Below are 21,910 nucleotides of genomic sequence, written 5' to 3'. Positions count from 1 at the left end.
GTTATTGTTGTTGTGCCTAACCACAAACGGCGCGCGCGGCCGTACAACGTGCGAGCACTTTGTTCAACTTGTATTTTATCGTAAACGTGTCCGTTGCGCTCTTGTGAACGTCACAAATTGCACAACGTAGTTTCGCACTGAAGTATTGCGAAAAAAAACAGGTTGCTCGCCGGACAAGTCTTTTGCCGCCGAATTTGGCCAACCGCCAACATTCTGGTTTCTTTTGCCCTTCCAACCGTTTTGAGCTTTTTTTGTCATCTTCACCGCGTCCGTCCTTTTATCGTCGTGCACATTGTTTTAATATGTACCACACTTAATATAGTTATTATAGGAACGCGTGTTGGCTATGGGCAAAGAGTACCCGCACAAGGGCTCATACTGCGAAAGCGTTATTGTTTCTTTTTTTTTTACGAAGGAGCTTTAACAAAACCGGTTCAATTGATTCAGCCGAGAAAACATTTGTTCGACGAATCTTAAAAAGGAAAAGTTAATTAAGACCGGACAATAGAACTTATAGTTTATCGAGGTTTAATAGTAAACAAATATGTATTATTAACGTACTTGTCTCGTGACTGATAATTCGTTTGTAATTCTATGGGCAAAACTGAATAAATATCAGTTAATTTTTATTTACAGCAAGCGATTTCGTTAAACTTATTAAATTTGAGCAGTATTTTAATTAAAAAAAAAAAATTAACGAATCATTGTTCGTCTGTAAAGATATCGGTAGTTTATACAAAAAAAAATGTATTTTTTCGATATTGTACTACACGCTGGCTGTGCTTGTTCAACTCATAACCGAAATCATTACATTCATTATCAAAAACTGCCAGCGTTAGTAGTATTGAGCTGAATCCAAAGTATTATTATTGAGTCATTATACAGCGATTACAATCATAGACATTTGTTTTGGTTTTTTTTTTACTTTTTTCACTTACTGCATAAAATAAACAAAGTGACAGAAAAAAAAATGTTTATATTATGATAACTGGTAATCGTAGATAATAAAATCAAGAGTATTATTTAATACATTTCTACAAATATTTCCTATCCATAATTCAACACCTTATCGTGTCTCGAAATCAAATAAGTAGTCAAGTGTCTACCAATTACAGGACAGATAAGACATGAAGTTTTGTTCGAATTGTCAAAAAGTTCTCATCGTACGTCAAGTTTATTCGTTTGCGTCCTGTCAAATTTGTCCTCACATTTACAAAGTAAACGATCAAATGGCTTATTGTTTATTAGAACAAATATCTTCTTATCGCATTCTATTTCACATTATGCATGTTTAAGAAAACAGTAAATATTTGTAAACCGAATAAATTTTCTCGTCTTTTGGCATTCAACAATTGAACTAATTTAAATAAAACTAGATAATTTATTTTCAAAGCTCTTGTACCCGATCTCATCGCACTTTTACAGTTTTAATTGTAATTTTTCCTTACCTTCCATTCCAATCACAGCTATCAGATGCCTGAGCCGAAACCAGTGTGGTCAACACGAACACCGCAATTGTCACGCACCGAATCAACAGGTCGTGTCGGCGGCGGCGCCACCAAAAAGCCGGCACCATTATTTTGATGTTTTAGCCGGACTTTTGTAACGATATTTGTATAGCCACATAAATAGATATTCGATCGCACAGCACTCCGCAGTATCGTCACAAACGACTTTAAGCGAAGCCAAAGCTAATCAATTCAAATAATTATCGCCGGTCAAAATAGAACACTGAACGACGGTAACGAAATAGTGAATATCAATTAAAAATTATGAAATTAGACAGAGTTCGACAGCGTCGAGTGAATAGTCAACCACAGGCACTCGTTGCGCGCCACACGTTATCGACCAACTGACTGCCTACTGCGGACTGTCGACTGCCAAGTGAGGACTGACCTCTCCCGCCAACAACAACACCGAACGCGCGCGTTGCCTGTGGATCGCCCTATGGTCCTTAGGTTCATTAGGGAAGTTACTGGTACAAGGAAGGCACAAAATAATAATAGTGTACGGTACCGAACCGGTTTGTTCTCGGCATCGTAACGTACCCTCGTGGATTAATCTCAAATATACTTAGATATTTTTATTATTTTTATCGTAAACACCCAAAACTGTATGTTCGCACAACCGACATCGTCCTTCTTCCAGACTGACGTTTTAGCCTTTATAAGAAATCTTATTTTATAATAGTAATTATTTAATGTAAAACTATCAGACATGATCAGATTTACGTCTAAATAACCGTCTTGTCAAACAACATAAACTGTTCAGATTTTTGCGAATGGTTGTTATTAAACAATAACACAATTTTTTCTAAATATTGTCAAGATTAAGTTATGAGTGAGGCAATATATAGTGCGCACGACTGTTGTAAGTGTTTCTCAATTATCAAAAAATAAGTAGAATGAAGATCGAATTTAAAACAAATATATAATATAATGTATTAGCATAAAGATATGTATTTAAAATAACTCAATTAAACTGTTCATATGTATATTTATTTACTCAAAATATCTGGTTAGATTAATCTTATTTTATATAAGTAGAAAATTTAAGTGGAACTCAAAAATTATTTTGATTATCAGTCATTATATTTTTAATTTATACTGAAAAAAGATTTAATGGTTATAAATTACACGACACATCCATAACAAAACAACTTACCTTCTACATGGTAACAATGTTATTTATCAACAGTAATTTTATTGAATTCAAGTTTTAAAGAATAAATATAATAATGTGTTGTACTTGTGTTTTTCAACTATGCTAATTCATAAATATTTACTATAATATTTTATAGAAAAGCTAATTTATTAATTTGATGATCTTAAATAATAACATACCAATAATTAAATCACATTATATAATATAGTACCTTTGGAATAGGCGTAGGGCAAAAATGTTTTCGATAAGAACATTTTTATATAAAAAAAATATTGTTTTTCTTAATTTTGGGAGCTGATACATTTTTTTAACTTAACTCCCTTACTACTGGACGCCTATGATATTAAACTAACCTAAAATTTTCGCTATTTTTTTTTTTTTTTTTAAATAGTAATATATCTGTATTTCAAAGGCAGTACAGTATAAATTGAGTGTACTCGGCGTGCTTTGAACACTAACCCTTAATTAAAAGTTTTTTCTAATTTACTGTAATTATTTTTTTAGAACATCGAATAATTTTATTACCAAACGAAGTTAGAGTTCAAAATTCATATTTGATGTTTTTGTTATACAGTCAAAATCCAACTCTTATGTGTATAACTTTACATGAGTGAAATAAATAAAGTAATATATGCATACTCGTATTTGTTTTAAAAAAAAAAAAACTGTCAATAGCCTAATAAAATGTTATGTTATAACCTCTTCATTTTAAGTGGTCCAACACCAAACTATTATGTGTTAATAGTTACTTTGATAAATTTCATAAATGATAAACAATGTCAGTTCCATGTCGTAAGAGTTATAAATTAGATCATCACACTAACATTTCGTTAAACGAGCCATTCGTTTATGTTGTAATTGGGATACACTCACTTTCTTGTCTTGTTCATGTCATTTTTAATATATTATAATGCATATAAGTGAAATGTGTACCCAGTAAGATGGGTACACCGTAGAGAACATTGAAGTGCAACAAAACATTTTCCGTTGGTATAATGCTTGAAAAATACACGATCGGCAATTATAGTTAAATTAAAATGTCAAACACTAACTAGAACAATCCAGTTATCCGTTATGCTCAGAGAGAGTTGCACAAGCAATTCATTAAGTAGAAATGTCGTCGGTATGCCGCAATGTGATGTGCAGTGGCGACACACCATACATCACGTCTAGACTTAATTTAATATGTATATGTTAATTTAAATGGCATGATGTTTTGGTTATTCGTTTTCATAAATGACACGTTCAAGCAGTTCCGAGTATCAGATATATTTTAGCACCGAGGTAGCTGCAAGTTGGTGCGTGGGTTTTTTTTTATGAAGCGTTTAACATCTTTGGGACCGTACAGGTATTTTATGGTCGTGTGGTACTGTGTAGAGATATTTTTCTATGTGTAATATATTTTACGACCGTCAGTGTGTTCGGGTCACTACTCTTTCACACGTCGTTGGAATATTTACCACCAAGTGTGATGTACACGGGTAGTCTTTAGTGTACAGAGAAAAACGCACTAAAATAGAAATCTTCCTAGGAAACCGACGTTTATTATTTGTGTATGTTATGACGTTCCGCTTGTAAAAACGCATCTTGCGACAAAACCCTTTTACGATGGGTCGCTGCGTTTGTTGTTGAAGTGCGACACGAGAATAACGCGTGTTTTTTATTCATAATGACACAATGTTTCGGTCACCGTGACAAATCGACTTAATCGCCTTTCGGATAAGTAGGTCAAAGGCTTCATTTGTTGAACGGACACGGTGTTTGTATCGATACCATTGAATCAAAGGTTCGGTGTTTTGTACATTTCCTGTACTAGTCGTCCATGGGAAATATATATTGAGACGTCATTCAACCCCTACAGTTCCCACACTGACATGATGTTATAATATATATATTTTTTTTTCATTCAACTTGCACACTCCATGAACATTAAATAATAGACAACTAAAAGTAATTAAATTTTATAACAATTACAAATCTATTAAAGAATGTTACTGATGAAATATATGCGATGTTTCATTAAGTATCAACTGAGATGACTAATAGTGTCATAATAAAATAAACGGTAATGCTTTTTTTTTTTAGTTATATTGATTTTGTAAGACATGTTCATAAAACGCTGAAATTCAAGTACAATTCTGGTGACTCTTTGAATTTAAATCATAACCGTAGATTGTTGTTACAACAACGAGGTAGTGCGTTTGATCAGAGCTAGCTTTCTAAAAATAAATATAAAAAATGCGTTAAATTATAATTAACAATAATTATTTATTTGTTTTGTGGCCTAGTAGTCAATGCAGTTCATTAGCCTGGGTTTCTATTTATTTAAGATTACCTATATACATAATACAAAGTCATGTACCGCGGTGATAATTATTTTATTTTGTCGAGAGTTGGTGTAAATAAACCGATAGAATAAACGTGTATTTTAAAGGCAAAAATTATAATTTGTCCTAAAACTACAAGCTTATAATAAATAATATTCTTCTGAAACATTCAAACATTAAAATTAAATATACGTATAAATTTACCAACTATTGGAAATAATTAATTTTTATCATAATTCCTAACCGCATTTTCATTTTATCGAAAAAATTACCGTTGAAATTATCAAAAATACATTTGCTAAATTGTTTTATTTCTTTGAAATAAATTCGTGGTTTAGCATTTCGGTAAATATTGATTATCTGGATGAAAAATATTTACCAATCTTTGCTTTACTTACACTTCTTGTAAAAAAGTTTTTCTCTCGATACAGTTATTTTCATTCAATTTAGGATTAGTATTAAAATCCTCGTTATTCAATCCCAACATATCCATAGCTGTATAAACAATATATCGTATCAAAAAACAAATGATTTATCTCTCAATTTTTTTAACAATGCATATTTTTAAAAGACGTTTTTGATTATTAACAATATTATGCTAATTTATCACAATTTTCGTGAAGACTGTCTTCCCGTATATCTATTAATGATAAAACCTACCATTGACATACTGTTCAATGCTAATTGATCCTGCTTTTAATATGTCTGTATTATTATAAATAGCCACCAGTTGTTCATCATCAAATAAAACTGGTGGCTTTCCTCGGTTGTCGCGAAAATTGATAAGTTGTTCTATCTGTAAAATTGTAAATGTGACAGGATCATTTGGTTTTTCAACCAAAATCTTGGTGGTCAAATGATTCACGAGTTTTTTGATATTTCTATTTTTTAAATAAATTTCGGCTTTTTTGTTGTCCCTATTGTTTAGAACTTTACTCGACACCTTAAAAAAAAATGTTTTTTGTTTATCACAGAATTATTATTATAAATGAAAAATCAATTAAATTTTTAGTTGCATATAAATTTTCTATTTGAGAACGTCATACTATGCTCAACATAATATCGCGTATTAAATAAATAGTTTAAAAAAATGTTAATTGTTAATTATAAGTAACCGTCTATTTGTCTACAGCTTGTTTTAGTTTGCTCTATCATTAGGCTACGAAAATACTAATTACACGTGGCTGTTACTGCAGCAATAATGTGTCCTTATATCTGATTAATTTATAAAGATAATTTAAATTTTTGATGTACGCATTAAAAATGCGAACATAAATATCCGCATTAACTAAAACTGTCGGGTTATGCAAAAATTATTTTCTTAATTTACTTTAATTTAATAATTTTTTCTTGTCATAGAACTTACATGATGTGTTTTAAAAGAAATAGAGTTACACAAACATCATATACTTTCATTTAATAGATTAAATGAACCTACTACGAAAGTCATAAATTATAAGGTTATACGTTTCTCTTGACATTTAGTCAAAGAAGAAAGAATCAAGAAAATCGTTGGATTAGTTGACTTGCTATTAGATAATAAACGCAAACTTCACACTAAAAAGAAAAGTGCAATGGAGAAATAGGGCAATCTGGTACAATGGTACTTATAACATTTAACTTAATTTAACATACTTAGTTTTAATTATTTTTTAATAAATCAAAAACCAAGTTAAAATGTAAGATATACAATACTAAAAACATCATTAATTAGTTAAAATATAAATTTATACTTATTAAGCATGTTCGAATTAAGAATGACCCTAGTATTTTAATTAATAAAAAAAACAAACATTAACAATTATTATATTATTTATAGTTGCAGATCAATGCAAACTTAATTGATAACAGTATTGTTTAATTAATTTCATTAACTAACGTGATTTAATATTAAATTATAGAAATATAAATAATATCTAATTATAAAATATACGTATGGTTAAAATCATGTCTGTCCTGTATTGACCTTTACAATATAAATAATTTTGTACCAAAATGAATTTTTTTTTGGAACACTAATAAATATAGTATTTATAAAAAAAATACATAAATGAATGATTCATACATGTTTATAAGTAGTATAATATATAATCAAAAATACAAATGTACCAAATGATTTAAACAAGTCAATGATTTTTAGTTTTTACTCAACAAATAGCAAAAAATAATAACTTGATATATGTTTTGTAATTAATTATTATTATATTACTTATTAATAATACTAGTAGTTGAAAAATTCTTTACTAATTAAAGCTTTTAAAAACGTTTTGAGAACGGAATATTCTTAAGTATTGAAAACTCGACCTGTCTCCTTTATCTCGCATTATTTTATAGTTTTTTATATGTTAAATTAAACTCACTTCAGCCACAATGTCCATATTAAAATGGCAGTACTGCTACTTGGACAAAACGAAACGGACAAAAATTATAAAAATAGTAAGCTCATAGAATTAAGTTACACAATATTATTAACATACAAGAATGAATTACAAAAATTGTGTGATATTATTTGTTGGTTATTTTGTTTGTGATATTTTCATGACAACGTCAAGCTCTAATAAATTCATTGGTTTAAATTACTCATATAAAATATACTTTAAGGTTAAATTAATTTTTGGTAATTGTAGATCTTAGGTTTTAAGCAATTAAATTTAAATTTAATAATTAGCGCAGCTTCTGATTATTTTTAAATTAAATATTACTAAAAATCTGGCCCGACAAATAATTTGGGGATTTAGTGAAATTTATAAATGCGATATCCCAAACTTAATTAACTTATAGTTAAACGACTTCTTTTTTGCTATTATAGCCTCAAGACAACAAAAAAACTTGAGCCTTTGAGGATATGCCCTCCTACTAGCCCGTTCCTAAATATATTTTTAAAATACTTATTCATGGAGCATAAATGAAACAAATGTTTTGATAGTTGGTATAGATAACCGCACGGTGGATGTATAGTAAAGTGTATTATTTATGCATTAAGATTTTATATTAATAAAGTCTAATATTTTGATTTTTTAAATTACAATTAATTAATTTTTTTAATATACTTCTATGCCACAATAGAATGTTGTGTGGGGATGATAATGGAATTTTCCCACGAACGTGTTTTTAACTCATGCATAAATAAGTGTGAAAAAGTAGCAAAAAAAGTCTACTTACGAAATTTTTCCCTTGCAGAGACAACAGCCATAATTCTCACTCACACGGCTGGTACAGTATATGGGAATCATATTCGGTCGCGATTTCGTCAGAGAACTATTCAAAACAGATGCTTATCTTAAAATACCATTAGTTTAACGCTTCCTGTAGCTTTTTTTACCCATAATACAATATACCGTATTGAGTGTTTATTTATTTAGAAAGGGTTTTCTAAATAGCGTGGAAATGACTAATGTCCGTGTTACATTGTATTCTTTCTTGATAAATCATACCAATTGTAAAAACGTTGCTGTAAAACGTTTGAATAAACAACTCAGTAATTTCTCTGATGATCTTGATGTTATTAGTTATAAGTAATGTTACTAAAAAATGTCCTCACAGGCCCCGATTAAGAGGCACAAGGGAGACAACGCCCCGGGGCCGATTTGAAATATAGTAACTTGCAAATGTATTTTTTAATTAAAAATGTCCTTTTTATCACTCAACATTATTTTATGGAAACAATATTTTTTTAAGATAAGGCTCAACTCAAAGTATTTTTCCAAGGCATATGTGATTCTGCCCTGTTAATCTAACCTCGCGTTCTAGTGTAGAAAACAGGATCGGTCTAAGACCAATATATGAGATTATAATATAAGAATGAATTACAAGATAAGTCCTTTCTTCAGAGTGGTAACTCCATAATCGACATTTTCTAAAAAATCTTTAAAGGACCGTAATATATTTCCCCCATCGTATAAAATTGTGTTCATAAAATAATAAATGTTAATTTATACATTTTTTAAGAAGCAGTAGTGTATTTATCTAGCTTACATTAATAATGTAATTATTTGATTTATTATTGCAAAATAAATTTATATTATAAAAACAAAAAGTATTATAACTATCTTGTGTTTGATAAGTTTCGAGTATAATAACCTTAAACTACTTACTTTCTTCGTTTTTTATAAAAAGTTCTAAATCATTAATATTTAATATTAAAAAATAAATTGTTTATTTTTTCAGTAATTATTCACGGATTAGTTACTAAATAGGCTTAATTAACATAATTAATTAACATAATTAATAAATAGATAATAATGAAACAATAANTTACTAAATAGGCATAATTAACATAATTAATTAACATAATTAATAAATAGATAATAATGAAACAATAAATCGCATTTCAAATAGAATCATTCATTGGTAAGATTCACGCCAATTGACAAAAATTTTGGAATAAAAAAAAAAATATATTTTCTGTGCTTTAACGTTCAGGTCACTGATATCTGAATAGGCCCTCCAAATTTGTGGGCCTGGAAGCCATTTCTTGCTGAACCGAGTCTGGTAGTTATATAAATGTCCTATTTGTAGAAATCAAAGGATATTATTTGATGCGTGAAGTATACACTATGAATTACATAGTTAATGTAGAATGTCTATTGGTACGGATTATCATGATATATTAAAACATTTAACTTAAAATTCATTTTCAAAATTATTTTATGAATATTTTTATACATTTTCCTCAGTAATATTGCGCTATAAAATCATGTAATTGATTAGAATAACCGTTTACAGCATTCCCCGACTCGCAAGCATTTAGAACAACTAGCGGGTTTCAAACAATACTACGATAAAGACATAGTTAGTAAATGTATACTAATGTTTTACAGGTACTCTGTAATCACATAGCAGCCGGATTTTCATGGAAACACTTACACAGTTGGTAGCTGTCGAGTAGTTAGGAATTCGTTATAACTGTCATTTAATCATCATACCAGCTACGATTATTGTGTACAACATCAAATTAATACTTAAAAAATAGAAAAAGTCTATCTACCAAGTTTCAAATTAGTATACTACAATAATTGCTACTACTACCGATAATGATTACTCAATGGATCTTTAAAAGTAAGTTCATATTTAAAGTTTAATAATAAAATTAAACTATAAACAATCGCAAGTTTCACAATATTGTCATTCATCTGCATAAAATTTGATCAGTATAATAACAATTATTTTAATTGATCAAACTAGCATTAATGAATGCATGTTATACTTTATATTTAAATAGTTATAAGTGTAAAATTCATGCATTGTCGCATCTACTGTAGTGGCAAGTAGTATTTAATTAATAATTAAGCGTTTGTTTGTATGCTGAGCTATCTATGTGCTTATGGCCCCGATCGGATATTAAGCGGACATATTATGCTTTTCGATTAATGAGGCGTCTGTGACTTACGTCATAGGCGGCGGCTTTTGGATGTGCAACGCGGTTGTCATAATAATTAAAATATATATGTTTTATGTCGAGTGTAGACAAAACTTTAGATCCCATGGGAGCGGAACTAGCGAGTTTCGATGCTAACACTCATTGTGCAGGAGAATGATATACACAGTGCGTCAAAAATGAAGGGCATTAGTATACTAGTTAAACATCTGTGATCTGCGTTGAATTTTTATTTTAAAGAAACCGTTAAAACTGAAGATGAAAAAATAGTTAGTTACACATTAGAATCAATTAATAAAAAATATACGACTGCTCTAGTATATAAATGTGTTTTTTTGATTTACTGTAATATGTTCTAGAATAGTGAAAAAAAATTGTCTGTTTTTTCATGTAAATTATTTTGATATTATTTAAATTATTCACAAGAAAATATATCTGACTCATAATGTAAAAATAAACAAAGAATAATTGATTTTTATATATTTTTTTTCGAATCAAGTTTCTACATTGTTTTTACATCCTAGAAATAGCCATTACGGTCAAAAAATACAGTGAAAGTTATATACTGTACTAATACTTATATAATTTTATAGTTTTATGTAAGACTCAGATGTCTTTTAGATTTATAAAATCGTAAAACCATAGCAAACATTTTGACCAATTATAATTGGCCAAAATTGGTTTGTTAATAATTATTAACAATAAATTTGAGCGTTAATTATGGTTCCTTTTGACATAGATTCAATATGAAAATCTCTTACTATTCAACATTACACATGATGTTAAAATGTTACAATACATTATTACATTACAAATATTTTACGCATAACACTTGTAAACAAATTCTGTGGATATTAGCATAAGATCGAACTTTTTTTTTTGTGTAATGTTAAATCTAATTTTATTTTTATTTAAAAATTATTTTTATATATATAATTATTTTTCTAAAGCCTCTTAAGTTTTCCACTCCACAACCCACGATCGTTGATAATAATAAAGTAAGTATTAATTTATTTCATTCTTTCTCCAAAAAAATCTTAACTACGTAACTTGTTACAAATATAACATAAAATGAATTTGTAATTTACAATTTTCTGTAAAAATATTCATTAGAATAAAGTGAATCGTCCAAAAAAATTGTTGAATATTACTCAATAATTTTCAGTGCAACTATTAAGGTAAATACTAAACTTATATTTTTTAATAAATTTCTGATATTTTAAATACTACACCCACTATTCGATCTAATTGGCCGTTGTAATACTTAGATAAAACTAAAAACGTTATTAATACAACTTTCTTTCATTTTTTGTTTTTATTAAAAAAAAGGAGGCGTTTACAATTTAAACGTACAATATGAGTTTTCATTNCTTTTACAATTTAAACGTACGATATGAGTTTTCATTAACTAAATGTATAATTATAATCAACTTAACACAAACCGTAATTAAGAAAACTTATTAAACCAGTTTACTTTACTTTGTTGTACTATACATATAAGTAACGTGGGTATTTTTTATAATTGTGTTTTATTGTAATTTATAGCTAGTAATATTCATTGTCATATTATTTGTGAATTATTGACCAAATATGAAAAATATTTTTTTCATATAGCTTATAAACACGTCGTTTATCTTATAAGGGATAATTAAAACTTTAATTTATTAAAAATATTAAACTAAATAATAGATCATTTGAGAATATTTTATAATAAGTAAAATATGAGTTACAACTTTTTAAATTAAATGACAAGGATCACGAAAATAATTTTTTTTTAGCCTTGTATTGAAGCTATAATATTATTTATAATGTATAAATATTAATTTCAATTAATTGAGCAATAATAAACATATATTATGATTATCAAAGTAGAAATATCCGTCTAATTAAGAATTATAACTTGTAAATAACATGCAGAACCTTTGCTAATGTCGTGATCTTTTTTGATTTTTCTTTTACCAATTGTTTAAATATTCACATTAACATGTGAATATTCATGATATACAAGGTGTTTAGATAACACCTTATGAGGAAATTATAAGGAAACTGGTTTCCATTGTTCCTATTATTTGTAACAATTGACCTGTTTCCTTACTTACTGAACACTTTGTATAGTGTTCAGTAAATAATGATACGGGTTTCTATCGTTCTTATTGTTTGAAAAACAATTGTCCTGATTCATTACCTATTCAACACCCTGTATATTACGAAATACTAATGTATTACTATCAAGCCGCAATATTAATAATCACGAAGCAATTTAAAAGAACCTTTTGCTTACTTAGGTAATAAGAAAACATTTATGACTAAATATTGTAAACAGTCATTAGCCTTCACTAATGAGACAACTACCAATAATTCTCTAATGAATACCTAGAATAGAAGACATGCGTCACATAAATCTTTTACAGAACTATTGTGAAATCATTATTCATAATGTTTCATTATAAACCCTCATCATTACCTAATAAAAATTATTTTATAATTTAATTTTAGAATGTTTTATTAAGCATATAAATATCAAATAACACTATGATAATAATAATAAAATATCATTATTATTAAGACGTTCTTAATTATTTAAATATAACATACATTACTTATAAAAAGTCATAAGTAATTTTTTCTAAGCAATATCTGTTCATTAGTATAAAATTAATACTTAAAGTTTTATAAACATAAAAATATTTTGAAACATCATTATTAACGCATTTTAAATGTATTGAAATCTGTTGACATATAATAGACATCAATACTTTTACCTTACTTGTTGAATATGCTATAAATATACAGGGTGTTCAGTAAGTCAGGAAACGGGTTTCTATTGTTCTCATTGTTACAAACAATGAGAACAATAGAAACCCATTTCCTGACTTACTGAACACCCTGTATACATTTGTATTCTATTAGTACAATTATAATGGGGTTTCTCAAATGCATGGTATGTTATGATTGTGACAATCTCGAAAAAAGTAAAAAGTAAAAAAAGGTTGGTTCTTATTTGGGACTGTGGTAATAGCTCTTTTTATGATCTGAATATAGGGGTTGGATTAGTGTACAATGTAAATGTGTTTAAACTATTGCATATTTTATACAGTGTTCAGTAAGTAAGGAAACAGGTCATCAATAGAATAGATTTATTTTCAATTCAGGCTACTAGTTTCTTTTTGCGATATTTCCTCGGTATCATTAGTATTGTAACTATAATAATTGAAATAATTGTAAATTAACAATTATAACTAGAACTTCAATTTTAAAATAAAATTAAAAATTTCATCTTCTAAAATGAAACTTTACAAGTTATCTAGTTATCTACTAAATGAGGAAGTTAATGAGGACGGGGAAAGTCAATATCACTCTAAATTTATTAAACAAAAAAAACTTACTACATTTATAAATTTCAGTACTGTACCAATAAATTTCAAAAATCTAAAAAAATAATGTTTCATATTCTTATTTAAATTGTTTGAATAAAAATTGTTCATTATATTAATTATATTTTCAACAAGACTTAAATGTACTATAGTGTAATTCTCTTAAAACTTGGTATACTAATGTGCTGTAATTTATTAACATAGTAAAGACGTTGAAATGTAAGCTATTATATTTTAAATTAAATTTATCTTTAAATCTTTCAACGCGGTTATTTCATAATGTAATCCAAAGTACCTTTTTATTTAATGAAATAATCACGTATATCATACGCACAATTGCTTAAGATGTCTGAGCGGAACCCATTAACAAGAGGCTACTAATTACTTGATTGCCCGACACACAAAAGTACTAGAGTAAAGCAGGTACACCTTCATTCTTACATACAGGATGTTCAATAAGTAAGAAAACAGGTTTCCATTTTTCTAATTGTTTGTAACAGTTGACCTGTTTTCTTGTTTACTGAACACTATACAGAGTGGCCCACCACTCACTGACAACTTAAATAGCTTTTGATCCAGTTAATATTTTTAGTTGATTTTTTTTTTAAATAATAGTTATACGTTAGGTCTATAGCTATATCTCAATAATTAATTTTTTTACATTTTATTAAAAATATTAATTATTTTTAAATTTTAAATAAAATGTAAAAAAAAAATCTAAGATAGCTATTTTGTAGAGTAGAATTTAAGAAAAATTTTAGTAAAAAAATATCTTATTAATATTCAGTAGTAAATATTCTGTAGCGTTTTGAAGTTTGTGAAAATTTGAATTTTCATGTACTATTTTACGGTATTAAACATTGAAATACGTATTGAGAAAAGGACAGAAGAAAACGCTATCTTTTCAATATACTTTTGAATGAGAGTGATAAGTAATAATTGCCTTATCTAATTTCTTATCATGGTATTTATGCCAAGTTTGTAATGTATACACACTATCATCATATGTATACACAGTAATCATGAAAAGATAGCGTTTTCTTCTGTCCTTTTCTCAATACGTATTTCAATGTTTAATACCGTAAAATAGTACATGAAAATTCAAATTTTCACAAACTTCAAAACGCTACAGAATATTTACTACTGAATATTAATAAGATATTTTTTTACTAAAATTTTTCTTAAATTCTACTCTACAAAATAGCTATCTTAGATTTTTTTTTTACATTTTATTTAAAATTTAAAAATAATTAATATTTTTAATAAAATGTAAAAAAATTAATTATTGAGATATAGCTATAGACCTAACGTATAACTATTATAAAAAAAAAAAATCAACTAAAAATATTAACTGGATCAAAAGTTATTTAAGTTGTCAGTGAGTGGTGGGCCACCCTGTATATCTTTTAATTTACTAATCTTTACCAGATGAGTTTTTAAAGCGCTTCTACTAGACTTGACCTCTTCAATAGTTCAATATAGTATAGATTAAAGAGTGTTATAAATATTTAATTAATCCAGTATTATTACAAAAGCTTATTTCTTCATGACCAAGGATTAAAATTTTAGCTAAAAAATATATTGAATAATATTCGATGTTTTCTACATTGAAATAAATGTAATTTTTTTTATCAAAATAAATAGCCAAAGTTTAAACTACTTATTTGAAAGATGAGAAATAATACTATTAGCAAAATAGAAAAAATATTCCAAAGTAATACTTATTAATAATTTAAATTTAATTTATTAAGAAACAATTCTACGATAAATCATAGATTTCATTCCGTTTTTTCAAAAATAATCAATGATTGTTTAGGGAAACTTGATTTTTTTTTTTTTAATTTAAAAATTTAATTAAGTAGAATAATTGAAATTTAATTTGTAATTATGTACATTTCTAAAACAATTGTCTTCTTAATACGATTTTTTTTATATTCTTAAATAACGGTCTTATCATATGTTTTTTTATTTATATCAAAATACGGCAAATATTACATAAAAATGTACGACGACCGACTCTTATCGCAGTCGTAGTAGTTAGGACGTTATACATAATAAAACATATACCGCGATGGTTTTGATTGAGGCTATTGTCACATACGGGCTCCCCACGGATTATCCATACGGACATGCTACTCAATATGTATATGTATATGAAACGCCCTGACAAAAAGCCAATTAACTACTATCAAGTGTTTCAAATAATTGTCATATGTAATACTAAACAGGATTTAGATTTATCCCCTCTGATTCATTAATGGGCATAAATTAAATTATTTATTCTAAAATAAAATGTAACTATCTAGTAGATAGTGTACACTCAGTAAAAAAAGTTATTGTTGCTATATACAGCCAATCACAAATATTTATGAACATGATCGATAAAGTTAAGTTGAGTTGATTGGACTTCCTTGCATAGCTCATTCGAGAAAGTAAAAAAATACAGCATCCATAAAAAAGTAACGACCAAAAAAAAATTTGGTCATAAAATCGTATAAAATTACATTTTTTCGTACATTACATATCTTGGCATGCTATTAAAATCCGAAATGAGCCCCGGAGTGATCGCTACCAAACCCTCCTTTATCTAGTCCTGTTAAAACTAAAAAAAGAATTTAAGATCCAAATAGCTGAAAAATGATTTAGTNAAAAAAGAATTTAAGATCCAAATAGCTGAAAAATGATTTAGTACTTAATGTTATGAGGTTATATAAATACGACCAGACAATATGCTCAAAAATATTATATGCCTATGAGTTAAAAAGGTTAATATTATTATAAATCAAAAATTCTAACATAATTTTACTGTAGAAAGAGTGAAACCCATTTATTACTTTATTTTATAAGTCACCGCCTTATGCTTTTAGCACCAAATAGCTTATAATATTTTTTCTTGTCTATATTGTCTTAGGCGATATTTTAATATAAACGAAGTTTTATTATTTATAAAAGTAATACATGAATAAATACATATTATAGTAATTAAATTTAGTATGAAATTGATGTTGAAAAATTTAGTATTGTAGTTTTTACGGATAACTTACAAAAAGTTATAAAGTTTTTGCGTATATAGGTAATTCTTTTAATATTAGCAACTCGATTACTCTTAAAATAATTATAACATTAAGAAAATTATTTTTGGTGTTGTTTAATTTTATATATTTCTTCATATAATAATTATTAAGATTTTTATAATTCATACCTTATACCATATAAGGGTGTCAATATTATTTTTTTACATGGCAACATTTGTAATATACGTAAAATTAAAAAAAAACAGTAGTTCAGTTCAGTAGGACAAAGTTGGGATAAGTATAGATGATATCTAATGTTATAGTGATGTATTTAACAATATATTAAAAATGTAGTCACAATCTTAAAAATATCATTAATGTAAGGAAATACAACAATTATATAATTTTTTTATAATTTCTTTGTAAAAATTACAATATTAAATTATTGAATATCAATTTTATACTAATTGAACTACCATAATAAGTATTTATTAATGTATTATATCTATAAATCATAAAACTTCAAACTGACGTTTCTTATAATAGTAATTTTAAACACTATCAGATAACATATACAGAGTGATCCGAAATTTGGTAAGACACTCATTCTCTTATAAACTGTTGAAAGTTTTACATTTTTGTAAAAAAAAAAAATATGAATTTCATAACTGTTTTATAGTATGTTGTTAATAATTTTTTTTTAACACTCTGGGATAAAAATCTTTATTTATAATTTTTTTTTAATGGAAACAACTATTTTTGAATTAATAATTTGATGGAAAAAATTACAAGCAATTTTGTTCTTATAATTTTTTTTTATCCGAGCAACCGTTTGCGTTTTATAATTGTTTAAAGATTTGAATTTCAATAAAAAATTTGTCATTTATTTCGCTTTATAATATCGATGGAAGTGCCCCCGGTATTATTGATGTCATCGCGGCAGTATAATCTGTTTTGATAGCGCCCATAAATTATTTATTATGGTAGTTATCTAAACAATTTTTGATACCGATTGTTTATTAAAAATGTTTAATGATAAATTTCCGTTAGCCATAAAAGTATATGTCTTTTAATAAACATTCATTATTAAAAAGAGAATATCTGTAAAAAGCGTGTAATCCAGTTATACCTGAAACTGTAATCTTGTGAACAAATTTGTGACCTAACCAAAATATACACAAATGCTGTCTCAATTGTACCATAGTCAGTTGCTGTGCTACTAAAACCATAGTTATATAGAATAGTTTATTCTAAACCTTGTCAAAGTTTTAGTAAACTTCACAGTGGATTTGTATCACTGTTCATTTTTATACCTTTGTTAATTCTGGTAATAAGAATTAACAAATGCTTATTTATTAAATTAAGCATAATTAGAATACAATTTTTGGAGGCTAAATACATTCCCTCACCTTGAAAAATATTATTGTTAAAAATATGTTATTGTCCCTAACGTTCCTTTATAATTTTGTATAATTTTTCATATTTAAAATATTTATACAAATGTGTATAAATATACACAAATTATTATATACAAATTATTCAGTGTTTATATTGACATAGTGATTAGATCCGGCATTGATAATATATACAATTATTATTATTATTATATATATATATTTGTATACAAATTGAATTTTGCTTATTTGAATAACTTCATCTAATTTATATATATTTCTACAACAAACCCAACCAACAACTATTTATAAAAAGGGATCTATCTCATTTCAACCTTTTCTTTTTAGCACAGGGATTCTTAAAATCTAGCATCGGCACATTGACAGAAGGGGTTTAATATTGCCAAGTGTGATACCCCTCGTGCCCTTCTCTTGGTTGTAAAACTTTTAAAGAAATATAATAGATGCATTTTTACGTGATCTCTTCATAAAAAAAAAAAGTTTCACTTCATCCACGTGTACTCGTAACACGCACTGATTTTTATTAAGATATATTCAATATTTACTTACAATTTGGTAAATATCAAATAAGACACATAATAGAAAATAGTTTCGATTTTGCGAAAATTCTACATATGGTTTTTGTGGATTATAAAGAAGCCTATGATAGCATAAATAGAGAAAGTCTATTGAAAATTCTTAAAGACTTAGGTTTATCAGCTAAATTAATCAACATGATAAAAAATGTAAAATATAAAATCGAGAATTTTCACATAATCATAGCATTCGGTAGCCATTTTCACCACAAAGACATGTCCAGAGGTCAAATTTATTTTTCCCATAAGAAAGTACATTACATTAGCTTTAATTTAAGATAAATATAAAAGTGTCAGACTTTCCGGAACACTTTCAAAAGTTAAGTTGAAAAAGTTATCATTTTAAATCCCCCCCTGTGGGCAAATAAAGGGTTAAATTTATAAAAATATACCAAATAATAGGTAAAGACATCAAGTATCTATAAAAAAACAAATTATATTGATATGTTCATTTTTGAAAAAGTTACGGCAGTTTTTAGTAAAAAAAATTGAAAAAATTTCGAAAATTAGCGATATTTAAATTTGTAATTTTTTTGGAAGTTTCCTCCATTTACGAGGAACGAGGAACGCTCGATGATGACAGCGTTTTACGATTACAGGTTTGAAATTTTCACCTGAAATTTCAATGAAATTTCTGAGATATTATACAAAAAATTAATTCAATCCGTTCATTTTTCACCGTTATACGACCTTTAACACATATATTTTTTGTGATCCTTAACTTGTAAAATATGAATTTTATGACTTTGTAATTTTCTATTTTATTTATTTACGTTATTCTTATTATATATGATATGATTGTGAGTTATAACGTTCTATTTTGTTTTTATATTATGTTTGTTATTTTTATATTTTATGTTTAGTTTATTAAGCATACTTTTATTAAGATACTTTCTGTCGATTTTTTTAAAATATGTTTATAATACAAATTTGTTGACATATTTAATCACGTTCATTGTTATATATCTTTTGTTTAAACATTTGCTTTATAATTAATTTACTGTTCAATTGTACTTTTTTCGGTTTGAACTTTATTTTATCCACGTAGAGTTTATATTAGTATACTATATTGCATTTGTTCATATTTGATATAATATATCCTCAACTTTGTTGTACAAGCATACCTTTAATGCTACATGCTACCAACTTTATCATTGATTTTCTCCAAAAATTAAATTTGTCACTTGTACCCTTTGTGAACTAGGGTCTTCCTATTGGTAAAATTACTCAAAAAAAAAAATATTATGGTCATGCTGAAGTCTGTCAAAAGAATAAATATAAACATCGAATTTTGTGGCTTTTTAAATTAAATCATTTTAATATTTGTAGTTTTTAATCAATATTTTAATTTTAAATAGTTTTATCCTCAAGCAATCAATTTTTTTTTAATATAAATTTTTAGTTTAAAATTACAATTAATTTATAGATAAATATAAATTACAGAGATCAATATGAAAATGTTAAAACATTAATTTTAAATTGTGTGAAATATTTTCATGAAATATTTTAATTACATTGTTTTATTTATTTTTAGTCATAGTAAAAAAAAAACTGCCGTAAAATATTTTGTTATTTAATCACTCAACAAATTAAAAACTAAAGAAATTTATTATAAGGCGACAGATGTTTTATCATAAGTATATATAATTAATGTCATATTATTTATANGAAATTTATTATAAGGCGACAGATGTTTTATCATAAGTATATATAATTAATGTCATATTATTTATAAAAGTCGTATAGAATACATTAGGGTTTTCTGACACTTTATAAATTATTTTTAATAAAAAAATTTCAGATATAAAAAATTTAATAATGTATTCATTAAAACTTTACACATTTAGTTTTGTATTATTTTCTATGTTATTGTATACAAAAGCAGAACCGGCTAAAAGAAAAACGATTGATCAGTTAGATGAGTTACTAAAATATTCGGGGTGGAAAAATTTAATAGATTTGATTTCTATAAAGCTTCATGAAACCACACATTATGTTAAAAATTTGATTGTAATACCAACACATCGCAATAAATGTTATCAAAAAATAAGAGCTATGACTGTATGTCTTGGATGCGTATATGTAAAATTTATAAATGAAATTTCTTTAGTTATTAGCAACATCTTACAAATTTGTCAAAAACAAATTCAAGAAGAGAAAGATTTAATTAAAGGATGTATTTGCACCGAAGAACTTGTATACATAATAAGCTTAATAATTGTTCCACTGATAACATTGATGCAAGGAGCTATGGATGCTTTGGATTTAATACACAAATATCCACATTATACACTTGTAAAAAGTTACTGCACAATAAACATTTTTTTAGAGTCATTTAGAAATATTATTGACGATTTAAACATACTAACTCTATCACGTGATAATGTTTCTGTATACATTTGGACATTAAATTTTATAGATTATTTTATTAAAATCAAATTAAAAGAAATAAAATTTTTAACTGATAACTATTGCGTATTTGTATCTTATGATCCAAGTGATTTATGGAATAAATGGGTTCAAGAATATAACACAATTATTGACCACGGTAAAAGATTTGTATTTATCAAATTCTTAAAGAAAAAAATTGAAAATAATGTAAAGACAGTCATTAAAGAACAGTATATTCAACTAGGATTTAAATTTGATCCAATTACTGAAGAAACGTTTGTAGCAACAAGAAATGACCCAATTAAAATAGGTATTTTTAATAAAAAAATATTAATTTAATATCTTATAATTATTATTTTTTGACTCTAGAATTGGAACTTAATGCAATTGATGACTAGTCTCCAACGACAAGCAAATAGTAACTTATTAAAAGTTGTAATCAAATTAATTTTGCTGTACATTAAATAACTATTGTGTAATATTACAATAAACTAAAATATAACATTAGAAATAATAAAATAAAATTTTAGTCGTTTTAACAAACAATTCTTTATACCTGTATAATATTATTTATTGTCTATGTATTATTTTATTTTTCAAATTGTGTTCTTGTTTATGATCTTTTAGTTATATAATTTAATTATTATGTTTGTGACATTGAAAAATACAAAATTTATCTATTTTGCTTTGCTTTTACTCTAAGTAAAGCTATATAAGTTTTCTCATTAAAACACGATAGGGTATCTATATGATACGTCCTTGATTGTATTAAC

At 26.5% G+C, this 21,910-nt stretch overlaps 3 protein-coding genes and 1 long non-coding RNA gene across 6 annotated transcripts in view; 2 read left to right on the top strand and 2 right to left on the bottom strand.

Moving 5' to 3' along the window:
* The window catches only part of LOC126907049 (meteorin-like protein), a 14,462-nt gene extending 12,566 nt beyond the window's left edge, over window positions 1-1,896 (bottom strand). The window contains exon 1 of the mRNA XM_050688055.1: window positions 1,449-1,896. Coding sequence (XP_050544012.1) covers window positions 1,449-1,576 — 128 coding nt within the window. The 5' untranslated portion in view covers window positions 1,577-1,896. The remainder of the gene's footprint in view (window positions 1-1,448) is intronic.
* The window catches only part of LOC126907051 (uncharacterized), a 20,070-nt gene extending 9,268 nt beyond the window's left edge, over window positions 1-10,802 (top strand). The window contains exons 2-3 of the long non-coding RNA XR_007704408.1: window positions 9,812-10,049; window positions 10,458-10,802. This is a non-coding gene — a long non-coding RNA (uncharacterized LOC126907051). The remainder of the gene's footprint in view (window positions 1-9,811; window positions 10,050-10,457) is intronic.
* LOC126907050 (uncharacterized) lies at window positions 4,627-13,894 on the bottom strand. 2 transcript variants are annotated; one of them, XM_050688057.1, is made up of 5 exons: window positions 8,154-8,183; window positions 7,352-7,387; window positions 5,652-5,934; window positions 5,390-5,486; window positions 4,627-4,883 (listed from the first exon to the last, which is right to left on the bottom strand). In XM_050688057.1, exons 2-5 carry the CDS (start codon window positions 7,367-7,369, stop codon window positions 4,844-4,846), a joined length of 438 nt encoding a protein of 145 aa, XP_050544014.1. In that variant the 5' UTR covers window positions 7,370-7,387; window positions 8,154-8,183; the 3' UTR covers window positions 4,627-4,843. The 2 variants fall into 2 exon arrangements, with proteins under 2 accessions (XP_050544014.1, XP_050544013.1); XM_050688056.1 differs by lacking the exons at window positions 7,352-7,387; window positions 8,154-8,183 and adding an exon at window positions 13,755-13,894.
* Window positions 11,349-21,910, top strand: LOC126907048 (uncharacterized). 2 transcript variants are annotated; one of them, XM_050688053.1, is made up of 4 exons: window positions 11,349-11,366; window positions 11,482-11,546; window positions 20,632-21,447; window positions 21,507-21,910. In XM_050688053.1, the coding sequence occupies exons 3-4, from the start codon at window positions 20,802-20,804 to the stop codon at window positions 21,533-21,535; spliced, it is 675 nt and encodes a 224-aa protein (XP_050544010.1). In that variant the 5' UTR covers window positions 11,349-11,366; window positions 11,482-11,546; window positions 20,632-20,801; the 3' UTR covers window positions 21,536-21,910. The 2 variants fall into 2 exon arrangements, with proteins under 2 accessions (XP_050544010.1, XP_050544009.1); XM_050688052.1 differs by lacking the exons at window positions 11,349-11,366; window positions 11,482-11,546 and having other exon boundaries at window positions 20,499-21,447.

The sequence above is a fragment of the Daktulosphaira vitifoliae genome, unplaced genomic scaffold (assembly GCF_025091365.1).
Source record: "Daktulosphaira vitifoliae isolate Bord-2020 unplaced genomic scaffold, ASM2509136v1 Scaffold_5, whole genome shotgun sequence".
Classification (NCBI taxonomy): Eukaryota; Metazoa; Arthropoda; class Insecta; order Hemiptera; family Phylloxeridae; genus Daktulosphaira; species Daktulosphaira vitifoliae.
Note: the sequence above shows the minus strand (reverse complement) of the source record. Positions and strands in the feature narration are given on the sequence as shown.

Bases quoted from the DNA above. Each gene is read 5' to 3' on its own strand.
- LOC126907050 (XM_050688056.1), bottom strand. From the start codon at position 13,853: ATGAACAATTTTTATTCAAACAATTTAAATAAGAATATGAAACATTAT. The intron at 5,487-5,651 runs GTAGGTTTTATC...TTGTTTATACAG, and splicing joins CATTGAACAGTATGTCAATG to CTATGGATATGTTGGGATTG. The intron at 4,884-5,389 runs GTAAGTAAAGCA...ATTTATTTTTAG, and splicing joins AAAACTTTTTTACAAGAAGT to AAAGCTAGCTCTGATCAAAC.
- LOC126907048 (XM_050688052.1), top strand. From the start codon at position 20,565: ATGTATTCATTAAAACTTTACACATTTAGTTTTGTATTATTTTCTATG. The intron at 21,448-21,506 runs GTATTTTTAATA...TTTTGACTCTAG, and splicing joins AAATGACCCAATTAAAATAG to AATTGGAACTTAATGCAATT.